This window comes from Barbus barbus (genome assembly GCF_936440315.1).
Source record: "Barbus barbus genome assembly, chromosome: 34".
Taxonomy (NCBI): Eukaryota; Metazoa; Chordata; class Actinopteri; order Cypriniformes; family Cyprinidae; genus Barbus; species Barbus barbus.
Window position 1 is genome coordinate 1,013,368 of NC_136762.1, and position 18,497 is coordinate 1,031,864.

General features: G+C 36.1%; 2 protein-coding genes across 5 annotated transcripts in view; both read left to right on the top strand.

Annotated features, from left to right (window-relative positions):
• The window catches only part of LOC306854576 (transmembrane O-methyltransferase homolog), a gene marked incomplete at its 5' end in the record, with an annotated part of 605,488 nt that overhangs the window by 173,270 nt on the left and 413,721 nt on the right, over positions 1–18,497 (top strand). The gene's annotated exons all lie outside the window — the stretch shown is intronic.
• The window catches only part of LOC306854568 (arf-GAP with Rho-GAP domain, ANK repeat and PH domain-containing protein 1-like), a 71,164-nt gene continuing 53,838 nt past the window's right edge, over positions 1,172–18,497 (top strand). For 3 of the 4 annotated variants that reach the window (XR_013782854.1, XM_079392700.1, XM_079392701.1), the window contains exons 1-2: positions 1,176–1,415; positions 12,261–13,154. Coding sequence is in view for 2 of the 4 variants with exons in the window: in XM_079392700.1 (XP_079248826.1) it covers positions 12,346–13,154 (809 nt within the window). In the remaining 2 variants the exon portion in view is untranslated. Of the gene's footprint in view, positions 1,416–12,260; positions 13,155–18,497 lie in introns of all 4 variants that reach the window. The other variant, XR_013782853.1, reaches the window with a different exon arrangement.

Genomic DNA, 18,497 nt, shown 5'->3' on the forward strand with positions numbered 1-18,497 from the left:
TGTTTTTGCAGTATATGATGTACAGTGTGCACACTATGAAGGGAACCCACTATAAAATGTACAGCATCCCATAATGCAATGCGGTTGGCTACACAAGTTTACAAAATGAACCAGGGATGACATCAGCTGTGACTAATTATATACACACACACACACACACACACACACACACACAAAGACTACAAATGCAACATTTTCTTATTTCTGAGACTGAAACAGTCTGAAATAAACATGCATGGTGATGAGGAAAATAATGCAGCATTCTACTGTTTGAGGTCATTGCATGCTGCATGCTAAACTCCAGCAGTAGACAGTATATATGCAGTGCAGTGTACCAACACAACACAGGCTAATATTCACTCACAGTCCTGCAGCGCCACCTATCGGCCAACGCGTGCAATGCTGCTGTTAGAAACATTCAAATACTACAAACTACACTGACCATAAATACCAGAATATATCACAATATAAAATAGAGATTTTTCCTATTCATAAAGTATAAACTCAGAAAGTCCTTTATAATTACAATAAGAATAAAAACTAATATTAATTATGTGATTGCTTCTATTGTCCTCATTTATAAGTTGCTTAAGCATCTGCTAAATCACTAAATGTAAATTATATATATAGCTATATTAAATTATTTTAAATACCTTTCTAAATTAGGTCTTTTTGTATATATATATATATATATATAGGCTATATAATATAATAATAAATAAAGTAATATGCAAAATAATATATGATATACATTATACAGAAAAAACTTTATTTTTATTTATTATTACATTATTAGTATATAGTATTATACACAGAAAATGAATAAATATGATCTGTTATTAATGTGGGTTATCAATGCAAAAGCTGGATGAACCAATCACAGTCGAGTGTGAGGATTCGAAAAAATAAATAACTTTTTAAAGATTCATAAAGAGAATTTCCTTTTGTATATCAGATAACAATCCGTATAGGTCATAATATTAAACGATTACACTTATATCAATAATACGAACGAGTCAAACGCGTCGCGAGGTTTCAGTGCCGCCCCTGAACAATGTATCATAGCAACCGCCATTAGCTGTATTTACCGCCCAGAGCGTCGCGTCGCGTCGCGTCAATCAGTCGCTTGCTGTGGAGTCTCACGCGCTCATGTGACGCGCCGCCTACGGAAGTTTGTTACAGGGTTTTGTGAGTGTTTGAGTTTGAGTGGATTTGAGAGTCTGACGCGCTGAGAAACACACAACCATCCGGAGCAACAACAACAACAGCCGAGTTCTGCCGCAGACGCGCCTGTAAGTGCTCCTTCATTCAGATTGAACGACTTTATCTGCAGTTTCTTCAACTAACGCGCGTTTTCCGTCAGTTACACAGAAATGAGGGGATGATTTCATCAGCATAAACTCGAACAAATCTCAGTAAGTTATGTGATTCTCAACTGATCCAGATCTACATTCGTTACAGATTCGCTCTTCTTTAGGTAACCACGTCTTTCTATGTGGTCCTCTTTCTATGGCCAGCTGGTGGTCACTCAGTCTGTACTTCGTCAGTAAATGTCTGAGTTATATTCCTGACTGAGATCAGATAATCAGCCAGACTGTACTCTCTGTTGAGTTTCAGATAGCATTGGAGACCTCTTTGGTCTTTGGTTTGTTCTTTCCAGTGCTGTATGTATGTCTCCTTCTCTTCATTCATCATTTCTTTGATTCTTCCAGGTTTTTCAGGGTTGGTGATATTGAGTGCTTTGTTAGTCAGATCTGACACCAGTACACAAAGATGACTTTTTTGGGCACTCTTTTTTTGTGTTTGTAGTGCTTTAAAATGAAGAGAATCTTCAGAACTAGAGTTTAAGTGGATCCAGAACTTTAAAACTCTTGTTTTAATGATTATATTTATGGGGAGACGGTGTTATTTGGTGTGTTTCTGTGCACATGAAGGATGCTTCTGCAGAACTCTACATGCAGAGCTTCTAAAGGGTGTTTGTGCCAATCTTTATGGCTGTAGTTACTCGTTGGGCCCCAGATCTCGCTTCCATACAGGGCAATAGGCAGTATGACACTATCAAGAATCTTTGTCCAGATTCTGATGGGATGTCTATTTTGAATAGTTTTGTTGGTATGGCGTGCAGTGCCCTGCGGGCTTTTACAAGTAATGCTTTTATTGCCAAATTGAAATTTCCAGTGGAAGTTAAAACCAGACCAGGATAATTATATTGTGAAGCATGCTGAAGTGTGGTGCTGTTTAAAGTAAATATATGTTTATGTTCTAGATTTCAGTTTTTTTTCTGAAATATCATTATCTTAGTTTGTTGACTTCTAAGTTCTAATCAAGGCAGTATTTGGTTAAAATGTCAAGGTTGTTCTGGAGACCTTCTGGTGTTTTAGATGGAATTAGCAAGTCGTCTGCATACAGTAAATATCTGACTTCTGTGAGGAATAATTGTAGTCCTGGACTGTCTGATTGGTCCAGTAGATCGATATATATGTTGAATGAAGTGGGGCTGAGGCAGAAGCCCTGTCTCACTCCTCGCTGTTGAGAAAAATAGTCTGTCCTTTGCTGACCAATTTTTACTGCACATTTATTTTGGTTCTAAATGTTTTTAATTAAGTCATATTTTACCCCCTATGCCACTTTGAATGATTTTATAAAACAATACATTATGCCAAATGGCCTTCTTAAAATCTATGAAGCATGCAAATATTTCCCCTCTTTCTTTAGGTGTACATGTTGATTTATTAATGTGTGTAGTGTGTGAATATGGTCAGTGGTTCGATGTTTAGGGAGGAAGCCAATTTGAGATTTGCTGATGATATTGTGCTGCTTTAAGAAAGATGAAATCCGAGAGTTGATTATAGAGCAAAATACTTTTGCCAAATTACTTGTTATACACTGTCTCTCTGTGTTTCTGCTTCTGTCTTTCTCTCTGGTTGCTCAGTTGCTGGAATGTTTGTCTCTTTACCCGGTAAATGCTCAGTATGTGTGTGTGTCTGTGTGTGTGTCTGTGTGTGAGGTGTGTGTGTGTGTGTGTGTGAGAGAGAGAGTGTGTGTGTGTGTGTGTGAGAGAGAGAGTGTGTGTGTGTCTGTGTGTGTGTGTGTTCAGATGCACTTGTTGAGCATGAAGGAAACACTGTAGCATGTTTGAGTGAGTTTAACAGCACTAGGAATGTTTAACGTGTGTGTGTGTGTGTGTTTGAGGGATGTGGTCTTTAAACCAAAAGATTTCACAGGCGTCGTGGGCCGACTAATAGAGTTCTTAAAGAGATAGAGCACTAATACTACAGTCGTGCTCTGCATGCACAGGATGATTTCAGTTCCTTTAACGCTCATAATAGAGGTGTGTGTGTGTGCAGGGGTTAACTAGTCCTGTGATGTGGCTGGAATGTTAATCAGGTTGATGTTTGTTATAAACACTGAAGCGGCTCAGTCGAGCCTGATGTTGTTCAGCGTTTCTTTCAGTGAATGTTCGTCAACGCTTCTAGTTCCTTGTGAATTTATAACCAATTTGCCTTTTTATTTGTCACATCAGCATTTATTAAATGCTTTTAAATGCAACTAAACCAGCAGCAGCAGCATCACATGATGAGAGACAGACCGCAATCTGACGTCTTTATTATCATGTTAGTGATACACTGATATTGTGATATAATTACAGGATTAGTTTGCTGATAAACAGAAGTGGAAGTTCTCTCTTGTTTCAGTTCCAAAACGCACTGACAGCTCTATCGATGGGTAATAAACATCACATTTACCATCACTAAATTGTGTTCTGTATTTATTGGTGTGCAGAGCACACAACTCTATTATACATTATTTATTCATCACACATACTTATTTTTTCATTTCAAATTTGCACATATCAGACCTATTTATTTATTATCTGTTGCTGTCTTTCTGTTGCACTGTGGAGCTTCTGTCACTACAACAAATTCCTCGTATGTGTAAACAAACCTAGCCAATAAAGCTCATTCTGACTCTGGTATCAGGGACTATCAAACATTAATAATTCAGCCAAAACAGAAGATGATCTGAAAATGTGCTCACTCTCAGATCATCTGAGATCAGGATGAGTTTGTTTCTTCATCAGGTTTGTAGAAATGTGTCTCTGCATCAGTGTCTCAGCAATGGATGCTCTGCAGTGAATGGGTGCCGTCAGAATGAGAGTCCAAACAGCTGATAAAAACATCACAATAATCCACACCACTCCAGTCCATCAGTTAACATCTGGAGAAGACAAAAGCTGAAACACATCCAGCATTATGACATTTTTAACTAAAATACGAGTCCATAATCCATAATAACTCTTCCTCCAGTGAAAAAGTGCATCTGCTGTTGTCTCTCACATCAAAATCCAGCCCCATATTAGTTTAGAGCTGTTTTGTCTTGTAAACGCTGCTTGATCTGCAGATTTCTCTCCTGATTCAGACCAGAACACTTTTTCACTGGAGGAAGAGTTATTATGGATTATGAGTTAAAAACGTCTTAATGCTGGATTTGATTCATCTTTTGTCTTCTCCAGATGTTAACTGATGGACTGGAGTGGTGTGGATTATTGTGATGTTTTTATCAGCTGTTTAGACTCTCATTCTGATGGCACCCATTCACCCTTCCCTGGTTGATGATGTTTGTAATAGTTTATTTTGCAGTGTTTATTTGTGTAGAGCAGTAGATGCATCAGCCGTCTCTCTTCAGCAAGTTCTTGAGTTGTTGATTAACTGGTCAAAACTTCACACCGTGTGTGTTTTTGTGACTTTGTAAGCATGTGTCAGTGAGACTTTAACCACAACTGAGACACTTGTTTGCTTGTTTCATCCTGTTTCTGTCTAATGTGTCGTTCTGAACAGAATGTTTTATAGAGGCTGTGAAGTGTTTCATGGCCTTTAATTACAGAGCAGTTTTATTCCTCCTCCTCGTGGTTTTCTGGATTGAATGTGTTTCTGAAGTCTGACATATGTCTCAGTATACGGCTTCCGTTGTTTGTGACTCATGTTTCTACTTACACAGGGGTTTTCAAACCGTGGGCCGTAAGACTAAATATGTTTAATGTAATTATTTATGTTTACTTTCACTGAATGTACAGATTGGCCAGAAATCAAGACACAAATTACAAATATTATTATTTTTTTCAAAGTGGTGGATGCAAAATTTGAGAATTGTTTTTATTTATATTTTTATATATTTATTGTTCAATGTATTTTTAGGGCTGCCGAAGTTAATGTGTGCATGTGAGATATTAATTATGTTATTATTAATTACGTTCGCATTTACTAACTGTAATATTTGATTCTGCTGTCTGCAGACAGGTCAGGAATCAAGACTTTAATTTGCGATTGGTTTATATTTTTATATTTCTCATAATTAGTTATTTTCAAACTGTTTCAAACTAAAAATATTTATATTTATTTATTTATAAATATTTTATATTTTGTCATTTTTAGGGCTGCCAAAGTTAATGTGTGCACTTAAGATATTAATTAAATATGTTTAACATAATTGTTTTTATGTACGCATTCAGCTTTTGTAATGCTGCTTTCTCCAGACAGGTCAGAAGTCAAGATATTATTTGCAATAATGTTTTTTTTTTTTTTTTCTCATAATTTCTTACTTATTAAAAATATTTTCTAAAATAAACATCTTTGTGGAAAAAAGTTTAGTTTTAGTATAACGACAATGTAAAAGCCAAATTGTTTAATTTTTTAACAATTATTTGATTAAGTTTAAAAAAAAATAAATTAAATGTAATATTTCTTACACAGAATGACTGGATTTTAACACAAAAATGAACTGATAGAGATCATTATCAAAGGGGATCATTGTATTTGGGCGTCCCTAGTTTGAAAAGCCTACTAAGATGTCTTTGGTTGTTGTTTTGCAGTCAGCATAGATGTGTCCTTCACTGTCTACAGTATGCAACAATCTTTCTACAGTAGTCTACAAATACTGTCTGATTTAATTTCTTTCACCCTATGAGTCCATTGAGCAGTCTCTTGACTGACACGGAGTCTGATGACTTAGGTTCAACTGTTTGATACCCTCAGAGGTCAAGGGTCATGGGCTGAGTAACTATGATGATCAGTCAGATGCGGGAGGGGTGAGACTGAGTCATGAGCGCGTGTGTGTGTGTGTGTGTGTGTGAGCTTGAGTGAGGATTTGAGAACTGCAGCGCTAACGTAAACTCAATCCCAAACACCGTTTGTTTCAGTTCTCACTAACCGCTTTCTCTCCCTGTTAAACTACAGCCAGATACGAGTCGAGAGTTTAGAAAGAGAACATCTGTTCAGAAATGAGTAATCAGTATTAGTGTGAGTTAAATACTAGTGATGAAACCTCTATCACAAAGGGTTTTCCTAAATAAAGCCACACAAGGAGACTTTTACAAGCAAAATGATTGAATTTATTAGAATACAAAAAGTACACTGGCTTTTTAAATATGTCTGCTTCAAACTGTATTTAATAATTATGTAATTATTTATAGGCCCACTTTAAACTGTGTGTATATAGACAGACAGACAGACAGACAGCTAGATAGAGATGTGTGTGAATTCTAATGTATTTAGGAGCAAAATTAAGTTTTATGAAATTTGAGATAATAAAGTCTCAAAAATATATACGGTCCTTCTCAAATAATTAGCATATTGTGATAAAGTTCATTATTTTCTGTAATGTACTGATAAACATTAGACTTTCATATATTTTAGATTCATTACAACACAACTGAAGTAGTTCAAGCCTTTTATTGTTTTAATATTGATGATTTTGGCATACAGCTCATGAAAACCCAAAATTCCTATCTCAAAAAATTAGCATATCATGAAAAGGTTCTCTAAACGAGCTGTTAACCTAATCATCTGAATCAACTAATTAACTCTAAACACCTGCAAAAGATTCCTGAGGCTTTTAAAATCTCCCAGCCTGGTTCATTACTCAAAACCGCAATCATGGGTAAGACTGCCGACCTGACTGCTGTCCAGAAGGCCATCATTGACACCCTCAAGCAAGAGGGTAAGACACAGAAAGACATTTCTGAACGAATAGGCTGTTCCCAGAGTGCTGTATCAAGGCACCTCAGTGGGAAGTCTGTGGGAAGGAAAAAGTGTGGCAGAAAACGCAGCACAACGAGAAGAGGTGACCGGACCCTGAGGAAGATTGTGGAGAAGGACCGATTCCAGACCTTGGGGGACCTGCGGAAGCAGTGGACTGAGTCTGGAGTAGAAACATCCAGAGCCACCGTGTACAGGCGTGTGCAGGAAATGGGCTACAGGTGCCGCATTCCCCAGGTCAAGCCACTTTTGAACCAGAAACAGCGGCAGAAGCGCCTGACCTGGGCTACAGAGAAGCAGCACTGGACTGTTGCTCAGTGGTCCAAAGTACTTTTTTCGGATGAAAGCAAATTTTGCATGTCATTCGGAAATCAAGGTGCCAGAGTCTGGAGGAAGACTGGGGAGAGGGAAATGCCAAAATGCCTGAAGTCCAGTGTCAAGTACCCACAGTCAGTGATGCTGGTGTTGGTCCACTGTGTTTTATCAAGGGCAGGGTCAATGCAGCTAGCTATCAGGAGATTTTGGAGCACTTCATGCTTCCATCTGCTGAAAAGCTTTATGGAGATGAAGATTTCATTTTTCAGCACGACCTGGCACCTGCTCACAGTGCCAAAACCACTGGTAAATGGTTTACTGACCATGGTATTACTGTGCTCAATTGGCCTGCCAACTCTCCTGACCTGAACCCCATAGAGAATCTGTGGGATATTGTGAAGAGAAAGTTGAGAGACGCAAGACCCAACACTCTGGATGAGCTTAAGGCCGCTATCGAAGCATCCTGGGCCTCCATAACACCTCAGCAGTGCCACAGGCTGATTGCCTCCATGCCACGCCGCATTGAAGCAGTCATTTCTGCAAAAGGATTCCCGACCAAGTATTGTTTACTACTTGTACTGAAGCGCGTGAGGCTTGTGGTGATATTAACGTCTGCTAAATGAGGACATGAACATCATCTCCAGAACTGCTTCATGAGCATTTGACCGTTTCATTTGAGCAAAACAATCCTCATCATATCGTACACACACAGAAATGTAAAGCTATTCATGGCAACCCGTCAAAATAGAAGTTCGGTTTAACTTAAAGACATTGCTGCAGAAATATATTACTATTGTTCAGTAGAATGTACATAATAGGCTACTACTACTACTAAAATGATTAAAACCTTATTTTTAAGGAATAATCATACAATAGTTCTTCAATGTTTTAATTTGTAATATTAAATCCCCTTTATTTTCCAAAAAATAAAATTGTTTAATTTTCATTAATTAAAAGATAAATTAAATGAACGTTGTTCAAAAATGTAAATACACAGAAATAAAAATTTAAATAAACAGAATTTTTGAGGAAAAAAATATATATTGTAAGAATAAACAAAACTTGTTTTCAAATAATTAGACATGCTAAAACACAGAATTTGGTAACAATAAAACAAGGTTGGAAAAAAGGGCCATAAACATGTAATTTTTGTAAAACTTTTACAAAATTGATGTTAAATTGTTTAAGATGTTTATGATTTTATTAATTAATTAATTAGACATGCTTTTTGATTAATACAATTTTAACTATTAAAAAAGATCCAGAAAAAAAAAAAAAAATTAAAACAATTTTTTTTTAAATATAAAAAAAGCTGTAAACCTTGGTGGAAACACTATAGGCCTATACAAGTAAGGGTAACACTTTACTTTATGGTGTCCTTGTTACATGTGTTACATCTACTTGCTATTATAACAACAATCATGCATAATTACATGCACGTAACCCTAAATCAAACCCTAAACCTAACCCTAACCATATAGTAAGTACATGTAGTTAATTAATATTACTCAGTACTTAAACGTATAATTGCACTATAACAAGGACACCTTAAAATAAAGTGTAACCCAAATAAGATCTTTAAGACTTAAACTTAATAAAACTGACTCTTTAGGGACTTTTTTTATTTTTATTCGCACGTATGACTCTCAATGCAAGTTATAGTTCACACACATCTATATTTAGTCAGAAATGTGAATACAACTCTTGTCCTGTAAGGCAAGTATTCAGATATACAGTCTTGTTCCTTTTTTTTGACTAAAAACAAAAACAAACAAACTCGATCTACACATGCACGTTCTGCAGATCCGTTGTGCTTACAGTGAGATGTTCAGGATGGTTAGTATGTGCTTTGGATTGGCATTCATGCTCAGAATGTGTGTTTGTTTTCATGTTCAAACACACGTGACCTGAAGATCCAGTCATGAATGTGGAGCGTCTAGTTTTCCTTCTGTCAGAGGGATATTCAGGTGTGTGTGTGTTGGTTTTAATTTCACATGCAAATCTCTCTCTTAAAGAAAAGTGTACTGTATGTTAGCAGTATGTTCATGTCTTTTAACTTTTTCTCATTGAAATGGACTGTTTGACCCACTTCACACACACACACACACCCTGCTGTTTCACACTCTGAAGTGTTTGTTTGCATTTAACAGATGCACTTCCTGGTAAAATGATACTTTAAAATGAGGAAGCAACTAAAAAGAGTTTGATTATGTGTGTGAGACAGTTTGATTTGCTGATACTGCTTTTGTTTATTATATTTGATCATTAAACTTATAGATTGACTCTCTGAGCTTCACCCAAAACAGATGATCTCAAGACTTCTTTGATATCTGATGAAGATCTTATGATAGCTCCTGATTCAAGCTAATTATAATATAAATGAAAATGATTCATGATGTAAAGCACATGCAGCGTTTGGCATGTTCACTTTTACAGTAACCTGAACATGAAGCTCATATGATGATGATCCTACAGCGGCTTTCTTCACGTCACTGACTCTTAGAAATGTCTGAATGTGATTCATCCGAATGTGTATAACGTCTCAAATGCTTCTCTGAAGTAACTTCATGTTTCAGCATTTTTAAGCAATTGTGGTCAGTTGCACCAAACAAACAAAATGTTATTGCTGTGCATTGCTAAATATTTGAGTGTTGCGCCAGTAAACTAGTGTTTGGAGTAAAAGAGCATCAGTGTACTTGTGTTGTACCTGAGAGGCATCCTGTTGACAGATCTTATTAATGACAATGATGACAAATCGTCACGGTGTTTGAGGAACCGGTGTTAAAAAGGATTGGATGTGGAAGGAGCTGCTTCTGTTTTCGTGTGTGTGAACGGTGTTTGTGATGGTGAGGAGTCTAACCGCATGACCAGCGCTCCTCCTGATGGACACGGACACAAGTGCATGGGCCAAAAGCTTCAGTCAGCACAGCTTCTGTGTATTATAATCATAACGTAGAGGGTGATTTAAAAATCATGCATGAAGACTGTGTTTGTGAAGTCATGGTCTAATAAATAATATCTGTAGTTCATCTGACTGATAATGAGCTCAACTGGAAAAGTGATCTTATCTGGGCAGGAACAGGAAATTGCATGCAGGAAATGAGCTTCTTTTGAAATTCTGGTGTCTTTGTGATGTGGCCATTGATATTAGTTTTTTTCTGAGTGCGTTTTGCTGCAGAATAAGTCACATTTAAGATAAATATGCCAGCAGGGTCAAAAAAATGTAACAAGCGCCGTATTAGAGTAAACATGGTTTATACAGGGTCTTATATATTTTGCACTTCCACAAATTAAGGTGTTAAAAGTCTTAAATCAGAGCAGAACGTCTTAAATGTATAAGGTAATGGCATTAAATGTTGCATGCACTGAAAAAATAAAATAAAAATAAAGGTAAATAGAAATGGGGAAAATATATAAATAAAAATAAAATAATAGTAATAATAATAAACATCTTCTGTATTTTTGTCTGATTTTCCAGTGCAAATATCTAAACATCATTAAATCAAAGTACATTTACTTGAGATGGAAAATTAAGATCGGTATTAATTCATCTTTTAATTATTTAATTTAATTTAATTAATAAAACTAATTTAATCTTTTAAATTGTTTTAAAAGTTTTATGCATTAATCTTTTTATAATAAATTAATATTAAATAAAATAAAAGTTAAAACAGAAAACACAGTGTTTAAAAATAAAACAATGCTACTATTGTTGAATTTTTAATAAATTATTAAATTGTTTTTTTAAAGTTTTATAAATGCAATTCATTAGACATTTTTAAATTACAATTTTATTAAATGTTTAAATAAAATATTCAGAAAAAATATATGCAGAATCCAAGAATATCCAGACGAATTAAAACGAAAAATACTGAATTTGAGAAAAAATCAAACAGAATTTGGGGGAAAAAATCAAACCGATTTAATCAGGCTCTTGGATCAGCTGCTATGCACATTTTTGCTCTTGTATGATAGACTTGTGATGATCTGAATCTGCTTAAGTAAACATGTCTCGGATTCCTGAAGCTCTTTTTCTCCAGGAACTCTGTGTAATTTTCCCCATGTGTTCATCTGAATGAAAATATGAGGAACAGAATGACAGCGAGTGTTCAGTTTCGACGAGAGATGGTGACAGACGTGTTTTGCAGGATATGACTGCTGAATGCATCTCATGCCTACAGTCTCCTTTAACACGCTCATGATTCCTGTAACGCTGTTCACTGGAGCACTAAAGACACGTCTCTGTGAAGCGGCTGTAAAACATGCATGCAAAAAGTGAATAATAATTACCAAAATATGTGTTTTTAATAAAAAATTACGCAACGGTTTCATGGTCATCAAAATATTTATGGCCAGTAAATTCACACATGAATAGTTAGTTAGTTATTTATTTATGAAGCACATTTAAAAACAACCTAAAGGTCGACCAAAGTGCTGTACAGAACATTAGAAACAATCCATAAAATAAAGAATTACAATCAACAACGTAAAATACATACCGTAAAAATTCATATGTTGTTAAATGCCATAGATAGAAAATAAGATTTAAGCATAGATTTAAACATAGTAAGAGAAGATGCCACATGAATAGATATTTATTAGTAGCTGAAGTGTCTCATCTGACAACAACTAAACTCAACTTTCAATCTTTAAAAAAATAAAAATCCTTTATTACAAAGTAAACAACTTGCCAAGTGATCTATTCATTAACAGGTCAGAAAGAAAGAAAGGAAATTAAATATATGAATAAATAAATACTGACTCGCAATAAATAAATAAACAAACAAATAAATTCTGACTCACAACAAACAAATACAGACTTACAATAAACAAATAAATAAATTTCTGACACAATAAATAAATAAATCGTGATCGGTCTGATGATTTCTCTATCTCTCTTTTTCTCAATAGACGTCCTAATCCAGCGATGATTCCCTGACCTCTTCTCATCAAGTCGAAGTCCTGCAGTGTGTTCCTGCAGTCCAGCGCTCCGGTCATGTCCTTCGTCCCGCCGGAGAGTTCCCAGCCCGTGTCTGATTGGCTGATCGGCCTCCGGCTCGACCAGTACTGCTCGGCCTTCCGGGAGGCGGGGCTTGGAACGCTGTGGGAGTGTCAGGATCTAAGCTCCGCCCAGCTGCAGCGGATGGGCGTGGCTCTGCCTGGCCACAGGAAGCGGATCCTCGGCAGCCTGCGCAAGCTCCTCCCCTCGGCGGCGGGAATGGAGGAGGACGAGGAGCGAGAGGAGGACAGGCCTGTCGCCCGAGAGAGGACCAAATTCAGAACGTCGGACGAAAACCAGCGAACGGAAAACACAGGTAAGCGTCCGCCTCCCATTCCGCCTCGGATCACGCCCAATCGACCTCCTGTTCCCTTCACGCCTGGATCGGTAACCATGGCGACCGCTCCTGAGCCTATCAGCATCCCTGAACAAAAGGAAACGCCCACACCTGCTGAAAAAACCAAGCCCATCCCAACTCCCAGGCTACGCCCAGAACACCTGCCTCTTAAAGGGCCGGCGCAGCAACTCCAGATGAGCGAGAAGAAACAGTCTCCTCTGTCTCCCTCTTCCTCTTCCTCCTCCTCCTCCTCATCTTCGGAGCGCTTCCACCTGTATGAACATTGTTCATCTCCCGCTCGGGGAGAAATGAATGCTCCTCCTCTTCCTCCTAAGAGCTACGCCGTGGGCGTTTCTAAAGAGCCCAGAGACGACCCGTACAGACCCCCTGTTCCACCTCCTCGCGTCTCCGTCTGCTCCAGGACCACAAATCCCAGAAGCTCGTCATCCGGAAGCCCGCCCACGTCCAGGTACAGGACACACTTTATCTGTCAACTGCTGCAATGTTTAGTATGTAATAGGGCTGTGACGGTGGCAGATTTTTACCACCACAGTGTCCCTGCAGCACAAAAGCAGTCATCAGTAACACAGGTATATCTGGAGCAATAGCCAACAAAAGTATGGGTCAAAGTTGTCAATTTTTCCAAAAATCATTAGGATATTAAGATCATGTTCCATGAAGATATTTTGTAAATTTCCTACTGTAAATATATCAAAACTTCATTTTTGATTAGTAATATGCATTGCTAAGAACTTCATTTGAACAACTTTAAAGGAGATTTTCTTAATATTTAGATTTTTTTGCTCCCTCAGATTCCAGATTTTCAAATAGTTGTATCTCAGACAAATATTGTCCTATCATAACAAACCATACATCAATGGAAAGATTATTTATTCAGATGATGTATAAATCTCAGTTTCAAAAAATTTGACCCTTATGACTGGTTTTGTGCTCCAGGGTCATAAATATATATGTATTTATGAAGAGTTCAGGTGCAAAAACCTCTAAGTGCCTCTTTCATTGCCATTAAAGTGAAATAACTAAACATAAACATAGGAGCCTGATAAAAATGCTCATTTTGGACGGAAATTTAAGAGGTTTTAGCATCTATTTATATTTATATTAGGGCTGGAGATTTAATGCGTTAATTAGATTAAGTAATGAAAAATAGCACGTTGAAATTATTACCTCAATTAAAGATTGGATTTGAGTTTTTCTATTATTTAATAAAAATAAAAAAAACCTATGGATTATAAATGTAGCCTTTTTTCTATGAACATTTGTGACCAACAATGTAAATTTCTTATACAAACATTTAATAAGTCACAGTTTTGCATATTTGTTTTTCAATCCTCAAACCATTTTGGCCAAAATTAAAAATTAATATTTTGGGGTAAATATTTTGGTTTGACATCACTAGTAGTACTTTTAGTGACATGGACTGCAATCTGTTTAATGAATTCTACATAGAGCTTGATTTTTCATTAAATTGTTCTTTTTAAATGATTATTATTCTTAATCTGATCTGGACGTAGTATGCCATTATTATGACGTCTTTTCTTTGTAAAGTTTGTTAAATGAGTAACACTGCAGAGACTGAGACAGTAGATGAAGTATGATTGTTTGGTTTAATAGAGCACAACGGTCTCTTCCAGGAATAAAAATCCTACTGATACTGGTACTGATTTTTAATGGTAACTTATAAACTCTTTAAAGACAGACGTACTTTGAGCTACGAGGTTGTTAATTGACAGTTCATGCTTCTGTTGAAATCATCAGACCCCGTTATTTTAACTTTTATTTTTATATAATCACATTTAAACAGTGGAATTATGGTGAAAAACTACATTACCCATGATTCTGCACTGAAATCTCCACCAGTTGTTTGCATAAAGTCATGTTTTATATTTCATATGAAATGCTTTATGGTATTATAGTTCTTTTTCTCGTTAAAGCCGTTAAGATCACAGTCTTGTGTCTTTGTCTGATTTTCAAACTTTTTGTTGTATTTCTCCTCATAGCTGGTTGGTTTGCTTCATGGTTTATAATTATTTTTTAGAAATCCCCGCTGGTTAAACGAATGGGAAAAAGCAATGTTTCAGTCTATTGCAGTTCATTCATCACAATGGAGATGAAGGTGAAGTGCATTGTGGGATACATCACCTCACACATTGTCTGTGGCATTCTGCACATTTGAGCAAATTATCCAAGTATTCTGCTCTGCATACTAAGCACATTGTGTTATTGTGAACACAGCGAACACTCATGACTCGGTGCTTTTACACAATGCTCTTGCACAAACTGTAGTCTTTGTGCTTCCTGTGCGCTGACTCGAGGTCATTGAGTCACGAGGCCTGCAGACCGTCACACGGGTCAAACCGACCAGTGCTAATGAGTCAGAGCTGGAAAACAAGCTCCTTCGGTTTTTGTGATTAAGCACACTGCATGAATGCTGATGGTGAGAGCGCTGCCCTCTGGTGAACACTGGGACTGCTGGCGAGGAGAATATACTACTAGTGTAATGGGATTATTTTGGAAAACACTTTTTTATTTATTTAATTTTATAAATTGTGATTTTAATTAATTATTTATTTATTTTTTCAGCCAGAGTTTGGCCATTAAACACAGGACATCTGGGTTGTTTTTTAATTCTCCTACTAGGGCTGCTTGATTAGGGCAAAAATCATAATCATGATTATTTTGGTCAACATTGTAATCACGATTATTTAACACGATTACTATTGGGTCATATGAACAACTTTATATTACATTGCATTACATTACATTTAGTCATTTATCAGATGCTTTTATCCAAAGCGACTTACAAATGAGGACAATAGAAGCAATCAAAACCAACAAAAGAGCAATGATATACAAGTGCTATAACAAGACTCAGTTAGCCTAACGCAGTACACTTAGCAAGGTTTTTTAAAATTATATAATAAATAAAAAGAAAACAGACAGAATAGAGCAAGCTAGTGTTAGAGGCCTTTTTAGCTTTTGTTAAAGTCCTTGTAAAGTCAATTCTGAGAATTGTTTGTAAAAATGTTAGAAATGCATTGCTGAAACACGTCACAAAGACTGTGAACTATGTAGTAGTTAATTGTGGAGTTTTTCACCATTTTGTGGGCGGGGCTAAATCAGGACTCGATGACGCAACACACGGCCCCTCCCCCAACTCTATAAGAGGTGTGTTCGGCTTGAAGCAACGCTGACTGCACAGACCGACCGGTGTCATCAAAGTACAGTGAGAGCTATAGAGAGCAGATGGCTCCTCATGATTTTGAATCGCTCTCGTTTCATACACTCATCATTCTGCAGCGCTGCTTCAAGTCGAACACACCTAATAACTAGAGCATCACTGGTTCACAGCTCAATCGAGAGTTACTGTCATTACTGTTAGTTACTACAGCCTGCAGTTTGCTAGCTAGCTATGCCTTCGTCACGTAAATTCATAATACCTGGTTGCGATCATTTACAAAACAGCTCGGTCTCCTTATTAAATCAGCTGCAGAGGAAGATAGTTGAGAGAGAGGGCATTCCCGCCAGTGGGCGTGGTTTCAGCGCCGCCAGTGGACACGCCCCCAGCGCCGCCAGTGGACACGCCCCCAGCGTTATTTTTTCAAGATTTTAAGTTTATTTTATTTACTTGGGAGTTTTTTTTAGCATTCAAATTTGGCCGGGTGGTTAATAACACATTTTTCTGTGGTGTGACAAACTCAGAACACACATTTAATATTGACTTTACACTTTAATTGTATAATAAATAAAAAGAAAGGAAATAGAATACAATAAGAATAGAGAAGCTAATGTTAGTTTTTTTTTTTTAAGATATTAGTGATAAAAGTCTTCAAAAATGATTGACAAATACAGCAAACTGTCAGTAATACAATAAAAAAAAACAAAGGTTAAAAACAATACAAAAAAGATACAAATGAAACAACCAGTGCTTTAAGTTGAATTCAAGTCAGCATACTACAGAAATTAAATAATCAAATGTAAAATAAAACGGCATAGTCTTCACTGTAAGAATTAAACTTGCTTTGTTTCTATTAAAGTTACAGAAGTCCCTCAGTCAAGAGCATTTTCTCTGTCTTCTGTTGTTTGATACGCAGGTGGAATACTGTTTACGTTCACTTAAGACATAACTTTACATGAATAATCACCAAGCGCCGCATTTTCTGCATGTATTTGACCATTTAGACGCTCAGTTTAAGCTAAAAGGTTACCTGACATGTCCTGATCTGCTCCGTGTCGGAACAGCACTCTTTCACGCTTTTAGCAACACAAACAGATTTAATAAACATTAATAAATCAAGCACGTTAAAATCACGTTACATGATTTTACTGATTTGCACATTAAGTTTGGGCTTTAATGGAGGAGCGAAAGGAATGGGGCTCAATAATCGTTTTATCTCGAGTATTGGATTTTCATAATCGTTGGAAGCCGAATTCGATTAATTGCACACTCCTACTGTATATTTTGAGCCAGATTTTGTACATTAAACAAGAGATATGGGTAGTTTTTAATCTGGATTAAGTCACCAGTCCAGAATTAGCTGAGAAAATATATCAGCAATGAAACTGGATTTTAGTATTTAATAAAAATAAATTCCTGTGGCTTATTTAACATGAATTTCTGTGACAAACAGTGTAGATGTTGCATGGCAGAAGTAGTTTGACGGTCATTGATCTGTACTGTAGTGTTTGATTGGATTCCCTCTTATCAGTGAGGTAATATTGGACAGTCCTGTAGTGTTTAGTGTTTGCTGAGATCAGTCGTTGTTCTGCATGTGAGCTCTAGATGTCAGCAGTTCTCCTCTGATCCATCTGTGTCCTTTCCTCAAACGATGCGCTACCGACCCACAATGCCGTGCGTGGCACCTCCTCCAAACACACACACACACACACACACACACACACACACTCTCACACTCACACTCACACTCACACTCTCTCACACACACACACACACACACACACACACACAGCTGTATTCCCACAAGCGTCTTGAAATGAGTATTAGTGATTTTCCAGAGATCATTTACTGTCAGCATATGGATGTTTTTATTGAGAAGTTGTGGTTTTAGATTCCGTTTCTGAGACATTTTGGAAAGTTATGGTTATCAGACATTGGACATTATTTGCATGATGATTAAGTACTCACTACTTTATTAAAAAAAAATAATAATAATCATATTCTCAATGCTATAATGTACCTATAAACTTTATTTTTGAGTTTGTTTCTAGATTGTGATTCTCATTATACAGTAATGTGATTTTTTTAATATATAAATATGATTTAATATTTTAATATAAAATTATATAATACATTTTTACTAATATAACTGTAAATTTTATCATAATTTTATCAATATATTCAATATTTTAATATAAAATTAGTTTTAGATGAACTTTTTATTGCTTATAATTTCTAAATTAATATTTAGTGTTTGCTGTAATAATAATTTAAAGACTCCCATGATGTAGAAATTATAATTTAATAATATATCATATTTTTCACATTGCTGGTAATGACTTTTTTTATTTTTCATTTAAGAAAATAATTTTGCAATGCAGTAAAATAAATAATTTGTATTATGCAAAATATAATTACACAGTATTGTTTTTCCATAGTTTTATATGTATATGTATAAATTACAATTTAAATACTATTTCTCACGTTACACTTAATAATTACCCTTTTTATTACAAAAATACAAATTTTGATAAAATAATTTCACAGTGAAATAAAATAAACACAGGTTTCATTTTCATAATGCAAAATACAATTATACAGAAATGTTATTTT